At 30.9% G+C, this 26,227-nt stretch overlaps 3 protein-coding genes across 4 annotated transcripts in view; 1 reads left to right on the top strand and 2 right to left on the bottom strand.

Annotated features, from left to right (window-relative positions):
• The window catches only part of LOC125825643 (germin-like protein subfamily 1 member 7), a 318,424-nt gene that overhangs the window by 136,296 nt on the left and 155,901 nt on the right, over positions 1-26,227 (bottom strand). The gene's annotated exons all lie outside the window — the stretch shown is intronic.
• Positions 889-7,081, top strand: LOC125825623 (putative E3 ubiquitin-protein ligase XBAT35). 2 transcript variants are annotated; one of them, XM_049504947.1, is made up of 10 exons: positions 889-1,093; positions 1,726-1,840; positions 2,921-3,001; positions 3,100-3,188; positions 3,307-3,398; positions 3,746-3,827; positions 4,454-4,556; positions 4,647-4,721; positions 5,960-6,045; positions 6,249-7,081. In XM_049504947.1, exons 1-10 carry the CDS (start codon positions 992-994, stop codon positions 6,927-6,929), a joined length of 1,506 nt encoding a protein of 501 aa, XP_049360904.1. In that variant the 5' UTR covers positions 889-991; the 3' UTR covers positions 6,930-7,081. The 2 variants fall into 2 exon arrangements, with proteins under 2 accessions (XP_049360904.1, XP_049360905.1); XM_049504948.1 differs by lacking the exon at positions 4,647-4,721 and having other exon boundaries at positions 928-1,093.
• On the bottom strand, positions 16,571-17,633 carry LOC125825647 (protein LIGHT-DEPENDENT SHORT HYPOCOTYLS 4). The gene has a single exon (XM_049504974.1). It carries the CDS (start codon positions 17,383-17,385, stop codon positions 16,774-16,776), a length of 612 nt encoding a protein of 203 aa, XP_049360931.1. The 5' UTR covers positions 17,386-17,633; the 3' UTR covers positions 16,571-16,773.

The raw sequence follows: 26,227 nt of genomic DNA, 5'->3' as shown, positions 1-26,227 counted from the left end.
AAACATAAAATAAATTGAAAAACAGAAGCATTGGTGTTTGAACAATTCAAAAGAATCTACTCAGATTTGAGATTGACCATAAATAATTACCTTCCATATTAGTATGCTCAAATCCTAGTCAATTATTTTAACTTAATTACTTACCCAAGGTCGAATTTCATACAAATATTTTAAATTAGCCTTTGCAAGTCATATCATATTTTAGGCCAAAAAAGTCCAATATTTAGCCTTTATAAGAACACACTTCATGCAAATATATCTCACGACAAACATAAAATTTCAACTTCAATTGCATATGTCCAAAGTTATCCTCCAATATAGAGACAAAAAACAAGGAAGTCTACTAATCTAATAAGATACTAATTAGGTCAAGTCTAATTTTAAAATATAATTGAAGTAGACTAGTAAGTTTATATATTTTTATATAGAAATAAAATGTGGAATATCGGGTCAAAGTTCCCAATTTCATATTGAAATTTTGTTAGCCAAAAAAATGAGATTTATGACTCGTTTGGTGCAAAAGATAAAGGAATAGTTAATTTTGGAATTAATTTAGATCTGATGTTTGCTTAGAATAAAATCGCGGTACAACTTAGAATAATGTTATTTTATTCTATATTAAAAACAAAATAACAAATCAAAGAAAATTAATTACAAAATAATTAATCTCAAAATAACTTGTTTCTCGATCAAACTAGAGTGAATCCGATTTATCTTTTCACCCTAAATAACGGATATTTGAATTTCTTTGAAATTTCGATGAAATAACACAATCTCTTTCTAGACGTATTAGTTTATCTACTTGTCCAAATCCTTGTTAATTAAGCAACTCCCTACATTTTCTCCTATTTATTATTTCTACCCCACAAATTTCCAACCTACACCGCGTAACTTAAAACCCGAAAACCATTTCTCTTTCTTCAATAAGTTTTCCCCCAAAATAAAGAGAGAGGAAATTTTTTGCTAATTTTCTTCAATTTTTTCTTCTCCAATGGGGCAGCAGCAATCCAAAGGCGAGCTTCTGTATCAGCAAGTTAATTATGGAAATGTTGAAGGTATCAAATCTCTCCACCGTGAAGGCGCTGGACTTGAGGTATTGTAGTTTTTTTTTTCTTTTTTTCTTTTTGTGTAATTTGAGTGTTTATGTTATCTGAATGTTTTTGTTTGAATTAATATGATTTTTGATTAAAAAAAAATAATCTAATTTTGGAGATTTTTTTAAAGATTTTTGAGTGGAAAGAGTTATGAATTTGATGAGATTGAGTTGTTATAGTTATGAGAGACTGTGAATTTAGTTAAGATTGATGGTTGACTGAAGTTAATTTTGGATTTTAATAGCTTAGTTATGGTTTATTTGATTGATTATTATATATCTGTGGTGGAGTGTTGACTGTTGATCATTTCTGCTTTATTGTGGTAAAGATGTAAACTTGAAGCTATAATTATATCAATCAAATGAGCTATGACTCCATCTGAACTAATTAGGATCCACGGTATGAATGGTCGGGTATCGATCCGCTCTATGCAGGAACATTTCTATTTCACAAATTCATCATGATTAGACTATTTTTATGCTGGCAGTCAATGTACCCAAAGCTTCCTCCTTAATTTGGATTTAGGACTAGTTATGCTTTGTGATGTTCACGTAGATAGTGTTTGTGTTTATTATGATCAAGAATATTGCAGGAATTTGTTGTTATAATGTGTTAAATGGGTTGGTTTCAGTGGATAGATAAGGAAGGGAAGACACCGTTGATTGTGGCGTGCATGAATCCAGGGCTTTACAATGTTGCAAAAGCTTTGATAGAATTGGGTGCCAACGTCGATGCTTACCGTCCAGGTAATGATCTTTTCTGATTGTATGCTAAAATGGTAAGTTGTGGTTGTGATTTAACCAGGAAATTTCTGTGTTATAATGGAGTGGATTAAAAGAGAGAAAATTCATGGAGCTGATTGACAGGTTTTTCTTTTGTGTATGTAACTGGGGGCAGGAGTGTTTCGATATGACTTGTTAGACTTCATATTAAGTAACTAATTCTTGCATCTATTTTATGAGAAAATTATCAATGCTAATGTTTTTTGGGAATAATAACAGTATGATCAATTCTAGTGTTATGAAATGGTAATAGATTTGTTTTAGAAATACTCCCCAACATTAACATATTTTACATGCTTTCATTTCATTCATCATAACACACTCCCCCTTTTCTCTTAAATAGGTCACCAGCATATAAAGTAATGGTAGTTTATTTTAGTGGTGATATTATCTTTTCAGCTAACTGTAAAACCTGCTGACATTTGAATTTATCGTTTAGAAATTAGAACAACTTGTTTAACTGTGAAATGGAACCTCTTTGGCCAAGAGGTTGGGAGCCAAAAACACTTCTTCTCTTTTTTGAGAAAAGCACACCTTTTTTGAAAAGTTGAGGTGTTTGGCCAATCAGTAAAACTGCTAATAAATAGAAGCAAAGTAGTTCTCCAAGGTTGGGAAGAAGCTAAAAGTTTCTGCTTCTTCAAAAAAGTAAAAGCAAAAAATTATTTTTTCCAAGGCAAAAGTATCACTACCATTTATACGTATTTTCCAATATATCCCTCATTAATTAATTAGCATATTCAGAAGATGCAAAGTCACAAAATATCATTTAATTACTTTACCAAAAAAAATAAAAATTAGCATATTCATAGGTTTTGTGAAGTTCCATTTTGATCTAGATTCAAATGAAGTGTCCTGAATTTATCAGGATACTTGTATTTCATTTGTTTTAAATTTCCAAATTTATTTTGTCACACCATATAATGTGGCACTCAGCTCTTATGTAGGAAACAATGTTTGTATTTACATAACCAGTGATGTTCAACTGTTCTGTATATTATGGATATCTGTTTGATCCTTCTTTAATACCTTTATATACATCTTTAGGTCGTCATGCGGGGACTCCTCTACATCATGCAGCAAAAAGAGGCCTTGAGCAGACGGTTAAGTTACTCCTTTCACATAGAGGTATAACTACTCAAACTGGTACATTTGTTGACTGATTCTTTTATGCTATCAGCCCCTTTTTGACTTGTTTGATTTCCTTTTGTCTCATGTATCTTAAGCTAATGCATTGATAATGAATGATGACTGCCAAACTCCCCTTGATGTTGCCAGAATTAAAGGTTTCAGCAATGTTGTTCGTGCAATTGAGGTATATGTTCACACTTCAGTTTTATATTTCTAATTCAGTCCTTAAACTTATGCGAGGATAATGTTCTAATTTTTATTTTCTCACACATGTCACCCTTCTTTTTCATGTATGTGTTTAGAGCCATATTTGCTTATTTTCTGGTTGGCTACGGGAACTTTACGGGCCTGGATTCCTTGAACTATTGGCACCACAGTTGCTTAGTCGGAAAGTGTGAGTATAATGGTCATTTTATTTTCAATATAATTTTTTATAAGCAGAGCCATTTGTAGGATTTTTCTTTCAGACTTGACTAATGCATATTCAAGTGGTTATATTTAATCGAGATGGCAGGCTCTGGTGTGTGATTTCTTAGATTGGTCTCACACCTTCACATATAGTTTTTAACCTTGTTTTGCTTGTTATCCCATGTATTGGATCATTGTTGCATGGTCTTGATTTATGTATCTTATTTCTGCTGCTGCCGATTCTTTATACAGTTCAATAATTTGCTCTTGCCTTTTATTCATGTTTTACCATTACTATCAAAATGGACTTATGATGATTCCACATTTTTATAGCTGGGTGGTCGTCTTACCATGCGGTTCCCGTAACCTCAGAAAGCCTTTCAGGTTGGAGCTTGCTATATATTCAGCTGTCCAGGTAAGTTTCGTTTTCTAATCTTTTACAATGTTATAGGTGGGATCTGAAGACTGTTTATTTTTTTCATGACGGGATACTTAATCTTTTTCTTATTTGTCATAGACCTATACAGAGAAGCATATACTAACGTACTATATCTAAATTTTAATTAATGACCATAGGTTATACTGGATTGACAAACTAGATTCATATACTTGACTTCAAGTGTTAAGCAATGAGTTGAATTCATATTCTTACCTATTAGTCCTAGTCCTGAATGGTTTCCTTGGAATGCTCTCAAAAACTTTAGAAATTTGTCATCTCTACTCATAAAAGTGTACTTTTGATAAACCACATCATTTGTGAAAAAACAAAATTTGATCATTATCTTCGGGCAAAACCTTCAGGTGGACTTGCGATGTTGTGAGTCTTTAGATTCTTTCTTTTTCTAGTAGATTACATTCTTCCATACCTTTGGGTTCTGTTTGGTTAGAAATGTCAAAATCCCACTCTTTTTCATGTATTCTTTCCTGATTGCTCCTCATATCATATGCTTCTCATATGAGCTAGGGAAAACAATCTGTTTGTTGTTCTAAAAAGTCATATGGTTCATGCTATTAACGTATGTAGAGCTATATCTTGACCAGGATGCTCAGCCGCGCACAATAGTTGCTCTATGGAAGGCCAATATGGAAGAACCAAATTTCAGCCAGCCTGATTCAGCAGTTATCATATCCGATATTTCAAACAGTAATTTCCTACATTCTTCAACCAGAGTTCCTATAGCTGCAATGAAATATTTTCATTTGAAGATGTTTATTTGTTAATTTTCATGCATAGTCCCGAAGCGCTGGAGGCGAAAGCGAGGGATAATGCCCTCCCAATTGATAAAGAGTAGACTCCAAGGAGCTAGGCGTAAGTACATTGTATTCTGATATAGTAAAAGTCCCTTGGAAGAATTGGGGTGACATAGTTCATAATCAGGGGAAGGGCTATGCAATTTTTATTTAGTTTGAAAGTCACAATAAGGCAGTTCTATTACTTCCATTACTGGTAACGTAGTGCTCTAATGACAGCATGTACTAGTGTCTATACAATATACATAGATAAATGTGTGTGTGTGTGTGGGTATATATATATATATATATATATATATATATGGGGCTTCCCCCCACTTGTGGGAATACACTGGGTATGTTGTTGTTGTTGGGTCTTGAAAATTATTTATAGGGCTATGCAATGATTTGCTGAGAGCTTATTCAAGTCGGTTAGAAGTTTTGCCAGCTGTTCTAATCAAATTGCAAAGATCATTCTCTCCAAGCTTGTGCTTGACATTTAGGTTTAAGTCCTTATTGGTCAAATTTACTCCGAGTGTCTGAAATGATAATACTTTTGCATCTCATTCTCATACTGTTGTATACATACTTAAGCATCTGAGAACCATATTGTGTGTTGCTTATGCTATACCTTCACCTCAGAATTGAGAACATTATTCAAATACTTGTGTCTTAACCAAAACTGTCTGTTATGTTTATGGTAGGTCAATTTTCATTCTTTGAATATACACATGAGCTCACATCATCCCTCAAGTCTTCTTAAGTTTAGCAAATTTGGTCCAACTAGCGGAATGATACTTACTGGACCAAAAAACTAATTGTGAAACCATTTGCCACTCACATGAGCAATGGTCTAAACAGAAGGCCATACCGAGTCTTCTTCCCCAATTCCACCCCTTCTATGGTGGCACGTGGTTTCATCATTACTTGTTAGTTTCAAGGGTTAGTTGGGCCAAAAATGCTCAACTTTAGCAGAACTTGAACTATGAATGTGTTTCAACAACAACAAACCCAGTGTATTCCCACAAGTGAGGTCTGATGAATGGGTTCAGATGTATATTTAAATGATGAAAATTGACCTGCCCCAAACATAAGAAAAAAAATTGGCTAAAAACTCTCGGAAACTCCATCTGCTAGCTTAAAGATTTGAAATGATTGCTCCATTATGTACAAATGAATATATTGGCTTTGGGAACCCAGGACACAATTAACTATCTGTCTGTCGCATGATTCCGTTGTTTAAGTCAAAGAACTCATTATATCAGTATGCAACTTTAATTCTAAATCACTTTCCCACTTCCAAAATGTTGATTGCAGGAGCAAGGATCAAACTTACAGCAGTCCAGGAAAGCGAAAAGCAGCAATTGCAATCTTTCTGCAATGCATGCAAGGGCATACCTCAGGTGAAATATCAAACATCCTTTCTCTTCAAAAGCTAAGTTTGCAGTCATGTCTAGATCTACTTATTGCTTTCCAACTGATTACTAATTTATCATTATCATGAATTTGTAACAAGGACTATGCTACCAGTGAACTCATTGAACTGTGATTTTTGTAGTCATTGGCTAGCTAAAAACGTATCTTAGCTGCTCTACCATATTTTCAGGTCATGCTTCCAGCATTTCCTTTCAGTTCTCAAACCCCTGTGGTCCCTGCAACTGCTCCATCAACCACAGAGGATGTGGAATTAGCAATGGCGATTAATGCCTCTCTTCAGTCTGCTTCACAACAAAGACCAACCTATCACGAGAATCACCCAGGATCAGGAACAGAAACATCAATGGTTTGGATTAACCCTGTTGAGGTTGCCAGTCATGATGGTAGTTCTTTTACAGGGGCTTCACAGAAAGCTAGTAGTAGTGGCTGTCAAGTTGAGGACGCCAGTTCAAGTGGCACTCAAGTAGAGCAAGTCCAGGTTCCGAGTGAAACGTCTACTGTAGTCCAATCAATGCCAGAGAATCTAGTTACCGCATCTGTCCCAACAGCTCCTCCTCTTACAAATGACGTAATAGACAATGGGCCAATTCATTATCCATCAATCGACTTCAGTCCAATTGACTTGTCTTCTGTGACTGTTCAGAACTCTGGAATACACGTAAGCAAAAATCCTGATGGTGCTTCTTCATCTTGTGTAATATGCTTAGATGCTCCTGTGGAAGGAGCTTGCATCCCTTGTGGCCATATGGCTGGATGCATGTCTTGTTTGAATGAAATCAAGGGAAAGAAGTGGGGATGCCCTGTCTGTCGTGCCACTATAGATCAGGTGATAAGGCTATATGCTGTTTAACAGTTGAAGCAGCAAATGATTGAAGCAGTAAACGTAAGCAATTCGGGAACCTCATGTCCTCTTATTTGCTTGTTTTACTAGATATAATAACAAAGTAAATATGTTGAATAATGTCATTCTCTCCCAGTAACATTTCTACTCGCTTTCTGAAATAACCAAGTTTTGGGGTATTCCAACGTTTGACTAATTGGCTCTTGTTTAAGTAGATCTTGGATTCTGCTGTTAGTGTATAGCACTTGTGTTTGTTAGCAAAGGCGGTATACTTTATTATTTAGGGACCTAAAGACACTGTTGGATTGCTTTCCCATGAGTTGGCATCTTGTTTAGACATTGAACTGGAAGAAATTTTAGAGGGATGATAACCGGAGCCACGCCCTTGTTGTCTGTCAACAATTCGATTCCTGATTAAACTCTCCTGGTAACTTAGAAAAGGGAGGCAAAATGTGCTTGCTTTTGGTTAAATACAAGTTTTAGATCTACAGTTACATTATAGAAGTTCTTGCTGGCATTATCAAAAGCATCTCAGTAAATATGAACTGATAGATGTTTCCACTGTTCTGCTCAAAATTATTTTTATTTTGTAGACCTGTTGACTGTCCCGAGCAGATAGATTTTAAAATGCTACTAGATGTTCTGAGTTTGCTGAATGCATTTTCAATTTCTGATTATTCTTGATTAAATTTCACTGATTGATAAACTTGATGGTTATGAATATGATTGTTGTGCATATGAGAATGCAGTGGAATTATATTACAATATTTCTTACTAGCAGCTGATTAGCTATATACTTTTTCACTTTGCAGGCATACGCAGCGTTATTGAAAATTTGTGAGTTTTGTATCATGTATACGTATATATATGCTACGGTACCAGGTGTGTTCAAGATTTCCGAAAGGTAGGGAAATGCTACGTGGTTATCGATCCCGGATAAGAATGTAAATTTCTTGTGCGGAGAAGTGAAACTGTTACTGGGATTACAAAAAATATATTGATATGATCCTGTGAATAATTTTAAATTTTATTAAGACTTTTATATGTAGCTGCAACTTGGTAGTTGTGTTACTGGTATGCTGGTGATGTTTATTCCACCTCAGTACAGCATAAATCGTCTGCTTATGTACTACTTTAAATTTGTGATGCATCCAACTAGGAATGTTTCTCATTGTCATGGGGATTATATTTATGGGAAAATATTGTATATAATATTGTTTTATATACCTTTATATAAAAAAGTGTACTCCTATTACTTATATAAGACGAGGGAGATAGAGTACCCCAAAAAAATTACTGTACATATGTAAGTGACAAGGCATGCAGAGGCAGAATGACAAAAATTGTCAAGAAAAATAATATATTAAAATTACTTCAATCAAATATCTACAAATAATAAAAACTTAGCATTCCAACTATTCCTTGGCCAAAAGTTCTCCATGCCAAATGAAGACGCACCAAGGAACAACAAAGAGTAATAAAAGTCCTGAAAACGTGTCGAAAAGGTAACGGTAACTACAATAACATGATATGATAAATAAATTATAAGGGACAACAAATAGTAACAAAAATTAATATCTTATTTAATTACTTCTTTCCGTTACCTATTCAACTATCTCTACTCAGAGGTGAACTCATGATTTAAAGACTTTTGGTGCATCAATATTACTTTTTCAGCTACTTAAAATAAAAATAGTGAAATAAGCTTCAACTAGAAAATGTGGTCTCATGGATAATTCCTCTAGCTTGTACCAACAACACAAAGACACTTAGACTGTTAATTATATTTTAGTTTCTGTTAGTTTCTCAATATATATATACACGAAGTTAATGCACCTCCATTTACAAGTGTGGGTTCGTCTCTGTCTTTACCTCTACTGAAACCATCCATAGTCAACCTCTCGCACATCTACATTGGGTTATCCAAGCATCTCTTCTTTACATATTCAAATCATCTGAATTTCACCAATCGTAATTTATCTTTCACCGAGATCACTCTCATCTTATCAAATCTCTCTGTATCTCTATCTTCAATTTTGCAATATTTTTACTTTTTAAACTCAAAAATTTTATCCGATCAACACTCCACTCCATATAACATAATCGGATCCACCCCTACTTCAATCAAATATATTTTAAAATAATAGAGCTTAGTATTCCAAATATTCCTTGTCCAAAATAACAATAAGTTATGAGAAAATAATAATGACGAAAATGTATACGTAAGAAAAAACAAAAGGAAACAGAAGCAAAAAAGAACTGACCCAGACAAGACAAGGCATAAGGTTAATGGGCCCCTTATTGACACAGACTATACAACAACTTTGAACGGCCCACATAAACGTGGGCCCATAATCGTGAACAACACGCATTGGACCGAACCAATCACAAAGCAAGTACATAAATGGGCCGACAAAAAACACAGGAGCCCACGTGCATTGGACAGGTAACGTGGGCCCAACATTGGACTTTATGTCAAATCATAGGGTCAGTTCAAGTAGAAGTTTACTCCGATGTAATTAACTAGTACTACAAGTTATTTCAGAAAAAAAAAATGAAAATTTCTCCACGTTATTTTATTTGTCTTATTTTGATTTGCATAAGATATAATTTAAAGTATGTCATGTAGAAAATTGAAAGTAATAAAGACTACTAAAAAAAAAAAACATTGTTTTATTAATAAACAATGAGAAATAAGATAAACGAAAAAAATTCTTGATAAAGAGTGTTTTCCCTCGAATGGGTCCCTATACCACACGAATTTGGAATAGTTAGATTCCAATGCGGATATCAATCAACGGGTGAAAATAAAAATGAAGAAATAGGAAAAACAAATTAATACAGAGGGAACATGATAATATTGACTTGAAAAAAGTTTTTAAAATTAAATTAAATAATTTAAAATTTATAATTTAACAAATAATTATAAATATGATTATAATTAACTTTTCAAGAAAAAAAATGAAAAATAAACTTTATCTAAAGACAAGCTTGATAAAAGAATAGATCACTATAAAGGAAATATTAGAGAAATTAAAAAATAATTTTCGCTTGACTTGAAACTAGTATTCGTATCTTAGAAATGAAATAAATTCAATAATAAATGTCTTATTCCCTTTAATACACCTATTTGATACTAATTTAGATAAGATGAGAAATCAATTTTGAATATCGGATGATTAAATAAAAAAAAAAACTTTTTTATATGAATGAAATTATAGAAAATAGTTTTTGACTAGTCATAGTATGCATAGCGTGAGGGATTCTCGTACTAGTTTCCTTTTAGACAAAAAAATATGAAGTAATAGTAATAGTAATGTGATATATTCATATTCTTTTTGTGTATGGGAACCTCAAAAGTATATGAAAATGACAGCATTCATCTGACTACTCTACTCCCTTTCTCTTGTCTTATTTCCTTTGTTTATTTTGAGTTAATTTCATTTTTACTTATTATACTTTACGAGCTCGATGCTGAATTGATTTTCAGATAATCAGTTGAGTATATCATAATTGACCGCATCATGAGCTAGCCTATACATCCACTGCACGAGTAGTCAAATTCTCTTCAATAAAATTACAGACTCGAACACTCAAATAGTTATTATTTTTTTAAGAAAAAAGTGTAAATTTTTAAAATAATAACAGAGTGATCTACAATTGATTTGTGTGACAAGAGATGACAATTTCTATATAGCATGAGAGAGTATTTTGTCTCATGTTTATTTGAGATCTTTACGTTGAAATTAATAATTTTGAGATTGTTTGTATATGCATAGATATACTTTCTGACACATTTATATAAAAATCGTTATATTATTTTTATATCACAATTATTGTGGGTGAAAAAGTCAAAAAGATAACTATTAGAAAATGAGAAACTAGCAACGGACAAATGTCATAATTGAATAGCAAAACCTAATGTCTAATTCCATTTAGCTATGGATTAGCGATGTATTAATATAAGAAAATTCAATTAAAAGAAGTGTTTTTAGCACCAGATTAATTGGAAATTATCGACAAATTATGTTGTTAATTCCATGTTTTCTTGTAGTGAATTACCAATAAAAGTATATTCATTAAATAATCTAATTACATTATTTAATATCCATATAATAATATCAATATTAAAATTTTGATATAACTTGTTCACCATTCAAACAAACCAGATCAACGAGTAGTATTAATATGTCTACCTATTAAACCATTGTGCATTGCAACTATTTCACTCTTTTGATCATAGTAACAGTGAAAAGAAACAATTGGGGTGAAAAAAGATCAAGAAGAAGATAATGTTAATTAATTCACATTAATCAAGATTTATTTGTTTAGGGTTAGCGGTACAACTATAAAGTATTTTCTTTTAACAAACTCGTATAAACGTGCTTGGATCCACAAGAATTCTTTTGGAATTATTTGATTTAGTATAGAGATTGATGAAATATAATATTATTTATTCATTATGAGGATATATATAATAAATTAATGAAAGAACCAATTGTATAAACGTATATAGCTAAAAGACCACAAATAATATATTTTTTAAATCGAATTTCAAACTTAGAGCTCAACTCAAATACATGTTGCTAAATTTGAGCACGGATTTTGTTGGAATGTGTAATCAACTCATTAAAATTAATAATCTAAACATATAAATACACTTACAAAAAAAAAAATTATCATTTCTTTCAACTGTGAATTTGAATTTTTTTTTCATGGGCTAAGCAAGTGATTTTTCTCAATAACGAATAACAGTGAGACTCATAATCAAGACCTCCGCATGCTTTAATACCAAAATTTGACTCATATCAGAAAGTAACCTAAGAAATAATTACTTGAACTACCCTTCGAAGAAACTATCACATTTGTTTGAATTAATAAGAGCTTGAAGCATCAAATTTCAATGATTGAATTGTTTATATTTTTTAGACCATTTGATATTCGTTGGTCCGATTAGTTTAGATTTATGTTATTTATAACCCATTAAAAGGGAATTACGTTCTCTACAAAGTAAGAATTATTTTACTTCCAAGGCTGACAAATCACACAAAAAATAGAAATCGCATTTGATAATTGAGTCTGTTGTGACTTGTGACTCAACTTAAAAGCGTCGGTAGAAGAAATCGATTTTTGATCGTTGTACCAACTCAGCCACCCTTATAGGTATTTGCTTTTTATTCACTACTGAAAACACTTTTCTTACTATATATTCCCTTTGTCCCTAATTACTTGTCAACTTTTGAATTGACACACCTATTAAGAAAACAATAATTGACAATTAGTTTATCATTTTATCCCTATTAACTATGAAGTAGATAAATTAAAAACTTAAGATTTCAACACGTTCTGCCTTTTTAATGTAATTAATTGAGGATATAATAGGTAAAAAAAATTGTCCTTTCTTAATTTATCAAAATTGATAAATAATTAGGGATAATTAAAAAAAAACATGAACGGGATCGAAGAAATATTGAACTTCGATTGGGAAGAATGAGATCTCATCGATCATCATCTTTTAATACTAATTATTTATGATGATAATTATCTTGTCCTCAGACTTTAGAAATATTGCCTTCTTATGATCCTTTCCATAATGAAAAATTTATCAAAAAATCAGATTTTTTTTTAATTATTTTGGTTTACAACACTTTTTACAAATTCTAGAATTTCCCTAACAAAAAAATTCATAATAAAGTTGTTATAACTCACATGAATTATCTGTGTAGTTGTATATCAAATCAAATATTAGTCCACTTTCTAGTTTCAACAACTAGTTCAATTTCACATGATTGATTGATTTATGTTCCCATTTTCAATTTCATATGATACTTAAAAAAATAAGGATATTTTTTAGGAAGTTAATTATTAAATAACTCTATTTGGTGGTATTTTAGTTGCTATATATAACACTAAACACACAAAGTACAGTGTTTGGTTACTAGATACAATTATGTATAACTAATATATGTAAAAATAACTAATGCTTACACTACTGATACATAAATAATTAATCTCAAATACATGCATAATTTTTTGTAACAACCAAACAACCCTTTACCGTCAATTTATTATTTTATGTAGGGTAAACTAATACTCCATAATTATTGGTTTGAGCTGTATAATCATGAATTTTGAGTAATTAATATTCATTTGGATACATGTTTGCCCTCTTCAAGCACTAATCATATATGTTGAGAATGTTCCTAATCAATTTTACTGTTGTTCCCTAATGCTTTTAACACTATTAATATTTTAACACTAGTTTTTAGGCAACTTGGGTGTGCTTTAGGCAGACAAGAAATCATGTTTCATTATGGTAGGTCCAAGACAACAACAATTATTTATTTATTTTTAAAAATAAGGTAATTAAACATGCATTAAGAAAATATAATAAAGAACATAAATAAATAAATATTCCTTTAATTGGAGAAGTTATCGAGGTTTGTTAAATAAATTGTGTGTTAAATATCCACATCTTCAAAATTACAACTTGTCCTTAAGTTCAAAACATTCAATTACACTGCAGGCAATAAAACTAGGAAGAAGTAAAGATTTCACGACTTCTTTATATTTTGAATTTTTTTAATGAAAGTTCTGATTATGCGATTGATCTTGTATTGAAGAGGTAATGTTTGTACATGTCCTCTTTTCTTGTACTTAGTGGATTAGTTTGTAGTTTCTTTTGTCTGTTGTTCAAGTAATTAGCTCTACATTACAAGGTTTAATTTTTTTTTAAAAAAATTGAAATATCATTGTGGCGATTCTATAAATTGAGTTTAGTTAAATCACTCTTGCTATTATTTTATTTTATTTGTCTACTATATTCAAGTTTGGTATTGACTATTGAGCAAGTTGTCATAGGTTTTTGAGACCGCGATTCAAAATGATGGACTGAATCAAATGAACAAGTGTAAGGAGCAGAAAAAACTTCCCCCTACGGCCTACCCCCCATATATTTTGATAGTCCATAGTCTCGATAGATAGCTAATTAGTCCCATTTGTTTTCGAATAAAAATATTTGATCAGTGAGCTATTAAATACTCTTTTAAGAACGATTACTTCTAGAAGACCTCCTGGTTGCCAAAGAGTTTCTAGAGTTCAGTCTATAACATTTCGATATAGCCAAAGGGTCTAACTAGTCATGCCAATAATTTAACCAAATATTATTCATGACAAATTAACCTAGACATATATAATCACATATCTATAAAAAAAAAAAACCATCATGACATGCCGCTGATTAGAGGTAAAATCAGAAATTTCACTAAGTTATTCAAAAATTAATATTTATGTACAAAAAATAATGTGTAACCTATAAATTTAATATAATTTTCTAATAGACAATATAATTTTTGACTAAGAATGTTCCGTTGCCTGCCCTTCATTCATGGTATATGGCTATGCCACTACGTACTGCTAACTAAAATAAATATTAATTCATTAGGCAAACAAAATTCATGAGACAAACTATCATTGGCTAATATGTTGAGAGTAAGAACAAAGAACATGCGTATCACTTCTTTAAGATAATGTTTTTCTCAAATTTACTCAAAACAATAAGACATGGAAAGACAATATATAGTACATTGATTAATACTAATTGTTCCTAAATTAAACTCCAAGAGTAGTCAATTATTGGACATAAAACAACACGCTAACAATTAAAAAAGAATTAGAATGATGCATCTTAACAACTATAAATAGGAGATGTAACACAATATTTTAGTGTAATTCTCAAGTAATCTAGCTAAAAATTACAATAACCAATTCTACTAGTCGACTATATATTGTTCGGATTTTTAAAAAATAATTTTGAACGTGTATTAAATCTTTCAAAATCTAAGCATTATTCAAGGTGCCTAAATAAATTTTTGGAGTAACTGAGTAACGGTATGTTATGTATGTTGATCAAACTCATCAAACATGTCGTAGGGTTTATCAAATTCTCTAAAATACGTGTTTTTGGAGGATTTGTCTCTAGTGCGACACATTTTTGAAGGTCCAAACAACATATAGCTGGTAGCAACTAGGTTATTAAGTGGCTTGAATTCTTTTAAAAATATTATCAAATATGTATCGAATTCTTGAAAAGCAATGCATGTTCTAAAAATTTCAAGACAAGTATTCAACTTAAATTATATATATTTTATATATACAACTCACATTACCACAAATGGACTATAGTTTTTGCCATAACTTGAGGGAGCAACCATATCTAGTTAGTATTTTGTAGGTAAGTTTTGTCTTTTTTTGTGGTCAGGGATAAATGGCCATAAATGTGCAATATCTAACTATATATTATAATATTAGTGGAGTAACATTTTGAATGGTGAATTGTACCTCTCTAAATTTAATGCCCCTATAACTCTTTAGGGAACATTTTGATAAGATGGAGATGACACAATGAAGCTATGGGTGATGGATTTGGTTTAATAAATGATGTCATATGATCTTTACTGAGGAACACCCCCTGAAACATTTTCACACACAATCCACAAAATATACTTTACAATTAAAAAAAAAACATAATAACATAGTATGATGTCGTAGGTGTAATCTGAATAAGATAAAAATATACGTAGATTTTACCATTATTTCATAAAAATAAATCTTTTATGATAATAGTAACCTAATAAAAGGGGGGGAGGTAAAAACCTGAAATAACGAATAGACTTGTCTCTAATATTATAAAATTTCTTTATATATATAACGTATATATAGCTTAAATTCATTCCCAATATGATTTAAGTTTATACTATACAATGATAGTGTATATTATAGTCATCACCAATGTAATTTAATCTGTTATCATAATTCATATGCATTGACAATGTATAGTATATTATTAGCCAATTATGTATACCATAAGTTTCTAAAAAAATACCCAATTAAGTATGAAAAAAAAAGATGATCGATGATGAAATTGTGTCTATTTTGCACTGTAAAACACAGACCAGCCCTAGACAAAGCTGACATGTGATATCTTGCTAAAGTCTACTAATTACACTTGCAATTTAATTTTTTTGCAAAAGAACAAAACGACATAAAACATGATCTAACAAGCAAATCTTTGAAATAAGATAACGAATCAAAAATAGGGTTTATTTTCAGCTAAGATAAGTGAAAAATATCCATACCAAATGATAAAGATCTACAAGTAAAGTTTACTCAAGTAGTTAGACTTGAATCACACTGAAACGTAAGTCAAAACACTATTGATCCTCGTGATTAAAATAAAAGATCTATAGCAAACAAGTGCTCGAGGTTTGATCAAGTACTGGCTGAGTCACACTGACAGATAAGTAAAAACACAATTGATTCTTGTGATAAAAAAAAAATCAATAGCAAACAATTGCTCGAGGTTTGATCAAGTACTAGCTGAGTCACACTAACAGACAAGTGAAACCACTATTGATCCTCCATCTAGATTTTAAAAAAAAGATCTATAACAAACAGGTACCGTTTGTTCAAATGATTAACTGCCTAAATCACAATTAGATGATACGAGAAACACTACTGAGGAAAAAAATAATATCTATAGCACAAAAAAACATTTCACCTAGAACTTGATAATTAGAATGTTACTATTTATTTTAATAAATAACAGTCACTGCCACTGCCACTTCCATTAATACCACTATCACTTCTAAAAAAGCTGTCATCATTTGCATAGTAATTAGTAAAAAAGTACTGATCAAGATCAATGCTTCAATTTCAATACCCATAAATAGTACTAATAATAATAGGGGGGAAAAAAAGGGTTCCAATTATTTTTTAACTAGAAAATAGACATACATACCATACAATATTGAAAAAAAAATAAGATTTGTTTAATTAAAAACAAATCTTATTATTAGCTTGAATTTCCATTTGGTGGTGGCAACGATGATGATGATGATGATAATTGAGGATTTGGTTTTTTGCGTTTCTTTTTTTCATAACTTATTCCTCTAGCTTTAGCTTGAGAATCGCGAACTTCGCGAAGGTAAAGCCTAACTGCCCTTGCACCAAAAGGGTTAGTTTCGGGTTTTCCACCGTTTTCCTCATAAGCGGCTCGAAGCCGTCCTATGAGTGCATCAAGGCTCCCCCAGGCTTGTCTTAATGGGCAAGGACATGGTGCGGGTGGGTTCGGGTGCCCAAAAAATGGACATAATTGAGTGTGAACCTTAGTCTTACCAAATTGGTCAAGGTATCGAAGAAATTCAAGCACGTGTGCCCCACTACAACGAGTGAGAGAGAGTGGTGGTCTATGGTTTCTTAGGTACTGACCGAACGTGTTCCAATCACGACGTTTTTGATTCTCGTATCGGCTTAGGGTTGTTGGAGAATTCGATGACGATGAAGCAGGATAATTATTATTATTATTACCTGCTAACATCGTCATCGAATTGTTATTGTGATTGTGATGATGGTGGTGATGGATGATGACGGAGTTTGGTGAATCCACTTCTTGGTTGTGTTCCATTATCTTTGATCTTAGTGGGTTTTTTTTTTTGTTTGATTGATTTGATGATCTTTTGTTTGGGAGAGAGAGAAGAGGGGTGAAAAACAAGATGGATAAGAAATTTTTTTAGGGTAATTGAGGGAGCTAGGGAGTAGGTTATAAGAACCAATAGATTTATAGTGAATTAGGGTTTTTTTGTTGCTTGCTTATGATGACCATGTGAGGTTTGGTAGATACATGATGGAATAAAATAGAGTGAATTTAGAGAGAGGGGGTGATATGTTAAAAGATTGGGGAAAGGGGAGGGGGGGCTGAACTATTGGTTTCTCTTATCTTATTTTGGTTAATTTATGTGATACATTTTTCTTTTCGATCTGTTACTTAAAAAATAATTTTATTTCTCGATTTTATTTTTTCTATTTTAATTTGTTTGTTCTGTCTTGATTTAGAGCAAAGAAAGTAAAGAATATTTTTGAATCTTGTTGTCTTAAAAGATATGTAGAATGTAGTCGTAGAATACTTTTTAAATGTAAAAAATTAAATTAAAGAGTTGTCAAAATAAAAAGAGACATTCTATGACAAACAAATTGAAACGGAGGAGTTACTTGTTTGTCTAGTTTGAATTTGACACAGAATTTAAATCTTGTGGTCTTAATTTCTTTATCTGATGGTGTTAAACATGTCACGTAAAAAATCAGAATTAAAAAGTTAACCGAAAGGAAAGAAGCATTTTTTTTTAAACATATCTCTAAAGCTTTATTTTATATCACAAGTTTTAAAAGGAGTTTTTATTTTCCCTAATTTCATGTACCATCAAATACTATCACATAATTCAAGACTAAATGAGTAGCTTTCTTTGATTTTATATCGAAATACTCAAAGACTATGAATTCACACTAAAAGTTAAAGATAATCTGATCTTCATACTCTGTGTTCATGTCATATAAAGTGAGATGAAAGGAGTAAGCTCCTAAGATTAAAAAAAAAAAAAAACTTTGATGTTTTGTATGAACTTAATTTGATTTCTGAAAATCTATACATAGATTGGATAAAAAAAGAAAACCTATGATGTTTGTATGAACTTTGATTTCTGAAAATGTATAACATAGATTGGCTGATATTTTTCCTAGAAATGGGGTGAGGTGGGGGGGCGGGGGTTAGGGGTAGTAATGGTATTATATTGGTAAGTGTAAAGGGTCCTAGTTAGGGCTTTTGTGGAAATGAAAAGAGGTTGACAGTAAGATTGGAAATGATAGATGTAGACAGGAAAAAGCTTATACTATTTAGAGTTATAAAAAGAAAATTTTGAAAGGGGAGAATAATATGATTTTGTTTCCTTCAACTAGTGATCCTTTTTTTGTGGCAGTGATTGACAATACCTTGATTAAAATGACCAAAATGACCTAACTTTTCTTGTTTTTATTCTTGGACTAGACTCTGCATGAAAAAAGTTTTCACATTTTCAACTTATTTGATCTTTACATTTGGCAAAAGTTAGGTATCTACCATCAAATCTGCAGGTCACATTTTTATTTGAAAAAAGTTTAATTGTTAGGTTCATGAATTTGAGAATTCACATCGCGTAATGATAAAAGGATTTTGAGTTTATGAGTTATTTTTAGATTTTAAGAAAAGGCAAATTACAAGGTTTCTGGATTAGGGGCAAAGCTAGTGTTTTGGCTACGGATATGGTCGAATTGAGTAGCTTTAGTCTAAAACCTCTATTTTTAGTAAAAGACTATAGAATATGTACAATTTAAAGAACTAGACTTCAGAATTCATAAGTTTCAAATTTTGATTTCATTTTTATAGTGTTTGGATCAAAACGATTGAATTTTATAGGAATTTCGTAAGAAGAATTGTAGCTCTGATTTGCCCCTAGCGCAAGTTGTTAAAGAGGAGCATCACTCTCTATACATATCAAAAGTATTTTTGTTTTCAGAATTCGAATTTAATATCTCTAATTAAAGGTAAACGAAAACGTAAAAGAGAAAATTATCAGCTTGCCAATTGCTTTTTTAGATTATTTAATTAAAAGAATAGTGTTAAACAGTAAAATTCACATAAAGATCTTCAGAGGTAGTTTAAGATCCAATTGGGTGAATGGTTGTGATATAGTAGAGATATGTATCTTTGAGTCACGGTTTATTAAATCTTCATCATATTAATTGTCCAATTTTTCTTTACACAAAAAAACTCTTAATATAAATCATAAATAAGAAGGGTAGAATGAGAAAAAAATAATTAATTCTAACTTGATTTTATAAATTGATAAATAATTTTGGATAATTATTTATAATAAGGTGGATAACTAATATAAATAGGAGGAAGTCTGTTCTGAACTCTAATTATAGATGTCAATGCCCTGTTGGTTGTTTTCGTTGACACAAAACATTAATTAGAGAGTTAGTTGAATGTTATAAATGTTAAGCCAACTTTGAATAGCTTGATGATATATATTATAAATAGTGTTTAATTAATACTCTCTCCGTCCCTATTTTGTTGTCCATTTTAGAAATGGCACACATATTAAGGCAACAATGATTAGCATAGGGAAGTTACAATTTTGCCCTTATTAATTATGATTCCAAAATAAATTTATTCAAGATAACTAATCAATATTGGGGGAAGTTTAAATTTTCAAGAAGTTTAAATGAGGGTATAATAGGAAAAAAAAATTTGTCCTTTCTTGATTTATCAAAATGGACAAGTAAATAGGGACATCTAAAAGAGGAAATATGGACAAGTAAATAGGGACGGAGGGAGTAATAATCTGGAAAAATCTTTTTGGCCAGAATGATATTTTATCTATGTTATTTTACCTTTTTAAATATTTTTACTCTTTTGATTTTAATACATTTTAACTAAAAAATGGAAAAAAGATCCATTTGTTTAAAAAAAAAAAAAACATCATAGTTTTTAAAATTTTCTGGCCATTTAGCACTTCCCTAATTATCTATATTAATATTCTTAATTATGTGGATATATGGAAAAAAAGAGAACTAGAAATTTGATTGTAGAAAAATGTCTACCCAACAGAATTTATATGCTAACAAATTACAAGTTATACTATGAAAATAGTTGATGTATTTCTTAGTCAAACTTCTATATCCGAACAAGTCAAATTACTAGTGAGGTTTGACATTGCTAAAGAGAAGTCAATCAAGTCGATCAAGCCTTACTAAAATAGAGTATTATAAATGAAGATCTGAATATTTTTGCATACGCTTATTTACTATCGAGGGTATATGAAGTTACCTATTTGATCTCATACAAATGGAGTTCCTTCGGCATAAACAGAAGAAGAATTATCATGTATAAAAATAGTCTAGTTGATATGCTAAGCTATTTTTGCCTATTATGCTGAAGTCTGAAATTGTATATTTGTACAAAACTTTGTATAGTTTTTGTTTATACTTTCTTTTGCGAGCGGTCATTAGATGCAAACTAGAAAGAGAGTTGAGCTTAGGCTCCCCTCTAATTTTTAATATGTGAATATAAAGGTCACTCATCATACCGCGATAATTTTTTTTTTAAAAAAAAATATCAATTGAGAGAGAGCTCATGGATTCATGGTAAGTTGATGATCTTTGTACTTGTGTCAATATTTCAAAAAAGAAAAAAGATGTATAATTAATAAGGTCATGAAAATGGAGATATCATAGTAGTATTAGATTTAATGCATTTCATACAATTAAAGAGATCTTGGACTTACTTTGTATTTAGCTTTTTGCAATTAAAAAAGTAGCAATGTGTAACAATAAAATTTAGTGTCCAATTATTTATTTTTTAAAATGAATATGAAACTTAAAATGTGGAAAGTTGTATACATTCATCATTTAGATATTAAAAGTATTTATAGTAATAAAATCATGACCAAATCATAATGTTTGACCTTAGAATGTCAAATTTAGGCAATTGCCTATTTATGCAACTCTAACAACCTTGACCAAAAAGGAGACTTCCCTTAAGAGAAGCGTTCATTCATATGGCAGGAGAAGGAGGCAAAGTACGCTTTTAGTTTCTTTTGGCACAACGGAGCTTTTCATAGCCAAAGTCAAAGGTTTGTTGGTGGCAAGATCGGCATGCCTTCTAGTTGTAGTTGACCCGCGAAGGCAATCGCTCGGATGTTCCCCTAACCCAACCCGGGAACGGACCGGAGGGAACCTTTCCCGAGAGAGCCCGCCTTCTCTCAGGCCAGCAGTCTTCTACTTCTAGTCGACTGCTCTATGACGGGCTTCCCTCTTTCCTTGGCTTTGCTTGCTCGTCTACGCTCTCTCGAGCACAGGTTTAGGTTCGGCCTCAATGGGAAAATAAAATGGAGCACCTAACAACGCACAAGTTTTGGATCGAACTAATCCATTGACCCAAATAGTTCATGGGTGGTTTACATACAACTACATTGATCTTAGTAAAAGGTGCTTTAGATGCACGTGGTTCCAAGTTAATGCCAGATAAAAAGGATTTCGGTTATAGTTTTCCGTGCGATGGCCCAGGACGAGGCGGTACTTGGTCGGGGAATTCTAACTCTTAACTTGCTCCTGCGACTTCCTTTTCATTTGGTAGGGCATATTGAATCAGGAAGAAGATAACCTCGAGCGGACCTTAGTAGGCCTTTCCGCAGCCACTTGACTGTAAGGAAAGGGGTTTAGCGAGAAAATTAGCTCACACCTATCTTTGATGAAAGAAGGTGCTGATTAAGGCTAAAGATTTTTTTTAAAAAAAAATAACTCACCTAGCAGTAACTTTTTGCAATTGTCTTCAGAGTATATTTGGTGTATAATTAATATACAATATATACAAAATGTATACATAACTCATACACGGTATAGGGTTGAATTTTGTTGCGGATTTTATTGTGAGAAAATTTCAGAAATAGCAAACATAATAAGGGTCTATAGCTATAGTTTTGATAATTGCGCTCCATACTTATAGTTCGGTTTGTTATGGATGTTGCAGTTGTATATTTCTGTTTCTTTGTATATTTCGTTTGCGAATATACAAATAGGGTAAGTATAAATAAATTTTATATTTATACATTTAGGATTTTTTCAAAACTCCGTTTGTATATTTCGCTTGTCAATATACAAATATGGTAATTTATTAATATTTTTTCATAAATCGTATACAAATAGCTAGGATAAACATATACAATATTCTGAATTTATACAATCAGGAACTGAATTATACAAATGGACCGAATTATACAAATCAGGCTAATAGCAAGATTGAATGAAACTATAGCTGCAAATTAAAATTTCCCTAAATAGTAGCTATAACATTTAATATGATTTAAATATTTGCTATTGTGCACAATTTTCCCTTTTATTTAGTTGTGCAGCGTAAAAAATTCTTCTTTTTTGGGTAAATGATGACAACCTAAATAAATAAAATTCCAGGGCTTGATATGCCGTGAATCCTATTGTTGAAAGAGAGATTTGCCTTTCATATGGATATTATTTTATTAGGAAAAAAACAACTTATCGTTATTTAAATGATAATTAATGATGCAAGACTAATATTCTCATTTAAAAAAGTATATGATAGTATTTGCTTTAATTGATAAGACGGGGGAGGGGGGGAATTACTTTCAACTTTTTCATTAGCTAAAGGGATTTTTAAAGAATATAAATAAAAAACATTCTTTAAAATAATATTTTATTAGGAAAAAAGGTGTTATAACAAAAATATTTATGTTTATTAGAAAAAAAAAAAACATTTTTTGACCCATAATTAATTAAGGATAATAGAGAGCCAAACTATTAACAATAAAAATATTTTTAGACCAACTTATTAACGAATGACATTTTTTACAATTTCACATAGTTTAAAGCATATTAACTTTTCATCGTTTTTAAAAAAAGCATCACAACAAATACATGACTCTAATAGATGTGAAATTTAAATAATTTTATTGATTGATTATTTAATCTTTCACTTTAATTTATTGATAAATATGTAGTTTCTTATCTGCTTTTATAGGTGAAAGGTCATGGAGACATACCATCTGCGCCGATCCATGAATCTCCGATCTAAAATCATATCCAAGCTACCTAACTTACTAGTCTGTACTTTTTAAACTTAGCGAACTAAAATATCTTAAAAGCTAAATGTAATATAGCATAAATTTTTTTTTAAAAAAAGTCTAATATATTATATTTCCATTTTATTAAAACATTATATAATCTTTTCTCTGTTGGATCTATTTCAACATGTTATCTATAGTAGGAAAAAGAAAAGGGAACAGAAAAATGTTGTGTAACCGACAATTAATGTCCCAAGTTTCCACAGTCTATAAGCATGAATTCATATCAATCTGTCTCCAACTTTTGTGTATATATAGTGGACAATCTTAATTATTATCTCTTCTTTTTTGTTTTTTTCCATCGATCCTCGATGGGATTCAATTAATTTAAATTTACTCTGAAAAATCTTAGTTTAAGAGTAAATCCACTCCCTATAAATTAAAAACGGCTATAATTTTTTAGGCGCAAAATATTCAAGACAGAGTATCTAGTTAGAAACGTTGAGGGTTTCAGTTGTGAATGGTAAATGAGAAAAAATCATTGATTATAAATTCGAAGGATAAGGGTCTGAAAAATACCCAACTTTGGTCGGATTTGTTGTTGCGATACTAAACTTTCACGAGGACCTATTACCTCCCTAGACTATTTAATATCGTATTTTAAACATATATATTTGTCCACGTGGACATAAAAAATAATGCAAAATTATAATTAATAATGTGTCCACGTAGGCACATTTATTACCTTTAAAATACATTATTAAATAGTTCAGGGGGTAAAAAATACGGTATTAAATAGTTTAGTGAGGTAATAGGTCCTTATGAAAGTTTAGTATCGCAACAACAAATCCGACCAAAGTTGGGATATTTTTCAGACCCTTATTCCTAAATTCGAAGGTATTGCCTCAGATTTGATAAGACGAAATTTGAAACCTTTCTCTACGCTTATTTTTGCATTGTTTTCAAAAATAAAAAATAAGCGTCGCATGACTTGCTCGATCATGTAAAATTATTGGAGTTCTATAAAATTTGCATTGTCGCTATTTCAGAATGGACTCTTTTGTTTTATGTCGAAAGAAATTAATCCAAATTTCTTGACAATAGTCCTTAAGGACGTACGAAAAAAATTATGTCTATGGATAATTTACTAGTTCTTCTCTTTTCTAATTTACTACTTTGAACATATGAAAGATAACAAAAAGATCGATGAAGGAGTACTCAAAGGGGGAGCTATTGTTTTGTTTATGAATTTGATAGAATCCAAAAAATTTGATCATATTTTATATTTATACTATTAAATCTATTTAATATATTTATTCAAAATTCAATAAGTTATAATTTTAAAAATTCAAAACCAATTAAATCTTGAAAAATATTGGAGTCATGATAATCCAATATTACCATGGTCCTAAATAGCAGTCTACCTAGCTAGTAATCTAATATCTCTAGTGATCACAAAGACATACGCACTATAGTCGATTTTTATAAAATAAAATAAAAACAGTACAATAAATTTCACATTTTGAAACATGATGTTACAGTGAAAGTGATGTACAAGAAATATGTTTTTTTGAACAATATTCAATTATTATTGTACAGACATGTTAACGTTACACCTTCGAAAAATAAGTTAAGGCGCAACAGTTGACTAGACATCTGAAGATAACATATATTTTTAAACTTATCTCTCTTGACACTTGCAACAATTGATAAATGCTACGAAACTTAAGTTACCACTTATTAGAATAATATTGAATTATTCTTGCATAGACGATGCTAACGCTGTGTCCTTAAAAAATAAGTTAAGGCGCAACAGTTGATTATACATCTAGAGTTAACATCTTGTTAAACTTTTATCTCCCGACAGTTGCAACAATCGATAAATGCTATGAAACTCAAGCTACAACCACTTAGGCCCAATTAATCTAGATTCACATTTACTACATCAAAAATTATATTTAGTGATAATTAATTAACGACAGTAGCTTAATTGCCACTAAATACGTATTTTTAGTTGTAATTAGCACTCTTTGTATATCTCTCAAAATTCTTTAGCGACATTGGATCTAATGACACTCAGCTAATGTCGGTAAATACTTTTGAACTCTTTAATAATGTGTATATTTATTGTCGCTAAACATTGTTTTTGTTATAGTGATTGAAAACTACTACTTTAGGAGTAAATTATTCGTTAACTCTATTCTAAGGACTTAAAATCGAAATACAATGATCTTATTATTGGAGTCATACTCAAATAAATTTAAGATATTTCTCAATTTTCATAATTTGAAACTTAATGCTACTGTAAAGTAATGTACTAGAAATGAATTTTTTGAACAATATTCAATTAATCTTTGCACAGACGATGTTAACTTTCATGTCTCCTAGGTATACGTTAAGACTTAAGACGCAATATTTGACTAGACATTTAAAGATAACGTACTGTTGAATTTATTATTCATGGACACTTGCAAAAATTGATAAAAATGTTTATGAAAATTAAGTTACAACCACTTAGGGCTAAACAATTTTGAACTTCTAGTACACAAGTCTTATTCAATTATCCCTTTTTATATGGTGACATTTTTGGTGTTATCCATATTCATCTCAAGGTGAAAATAGTACCCTAATTGATTAGTCACGTCGGCTTAAAGATTCTTTTTTCTTTTTTTCTAAATCTAAAAAAATAAAAAAATAAAATAATGTTTGTGGATTTTTTTAAATTTTTTTCCCATTGAAATCTCACATCTTTTTTGTTTTTTTTTGAAGTATCTTGTCATGTTGCATTCAATATCTTGAGTGGATGAAGCAGATAGTCTTCACTGAATGAAAGAGACT

This window comes from Solanum verrucosum, unplaced genomic scaffold (genome assembly GCF_900185275.1).
Source record: "Solanum verrucosum unplaced genomic scaffold, falcon-dt-bn FXZP01000298.1, whole genome shotgun sequence".
Classification (NCBI taxonomy): Eukaryota; Viridiplantae; Streptophyta; class Magnoliopsida; order Solanales; family Solanaceae; genus Solanum; species Solanum verrucosum.
The sequence above is the reverse complement of the archived record's forward strand: the minus strand, read 5'-3'. Positions and strand labels throughout refer to the sequence as shown.

Coding starts and splice junctions, on each gene's coding strand:
- LOC125825647 (XM_049504974.1), bottom strand. CDS start 17,385: ATGGAACACAACCAAGAAGTGGATTCACCAAACTCCGTCATCATCCAT.
- LOC125825623 (XM_049504947.1), top strand. CDS start 992: ATGGGGCAGCAGCAATCCAAAGGCGAGCTTCTGTATCAGCAAGTTAAT. Junction 1,841..2,920: donor CGTCGATGCTTACCGTCCAG/GTAATGATCTTT, acceptor ATACATCTTTAG/GTCGTCATGCGGGGACTCCT. Junction 3,828..4,453: donor CTATATATTCAGCTGTCCAG/GTAAGTTTCGTT, acceptor TATCTTGACCAG/GATGCTCAGCCGCGCACAAT.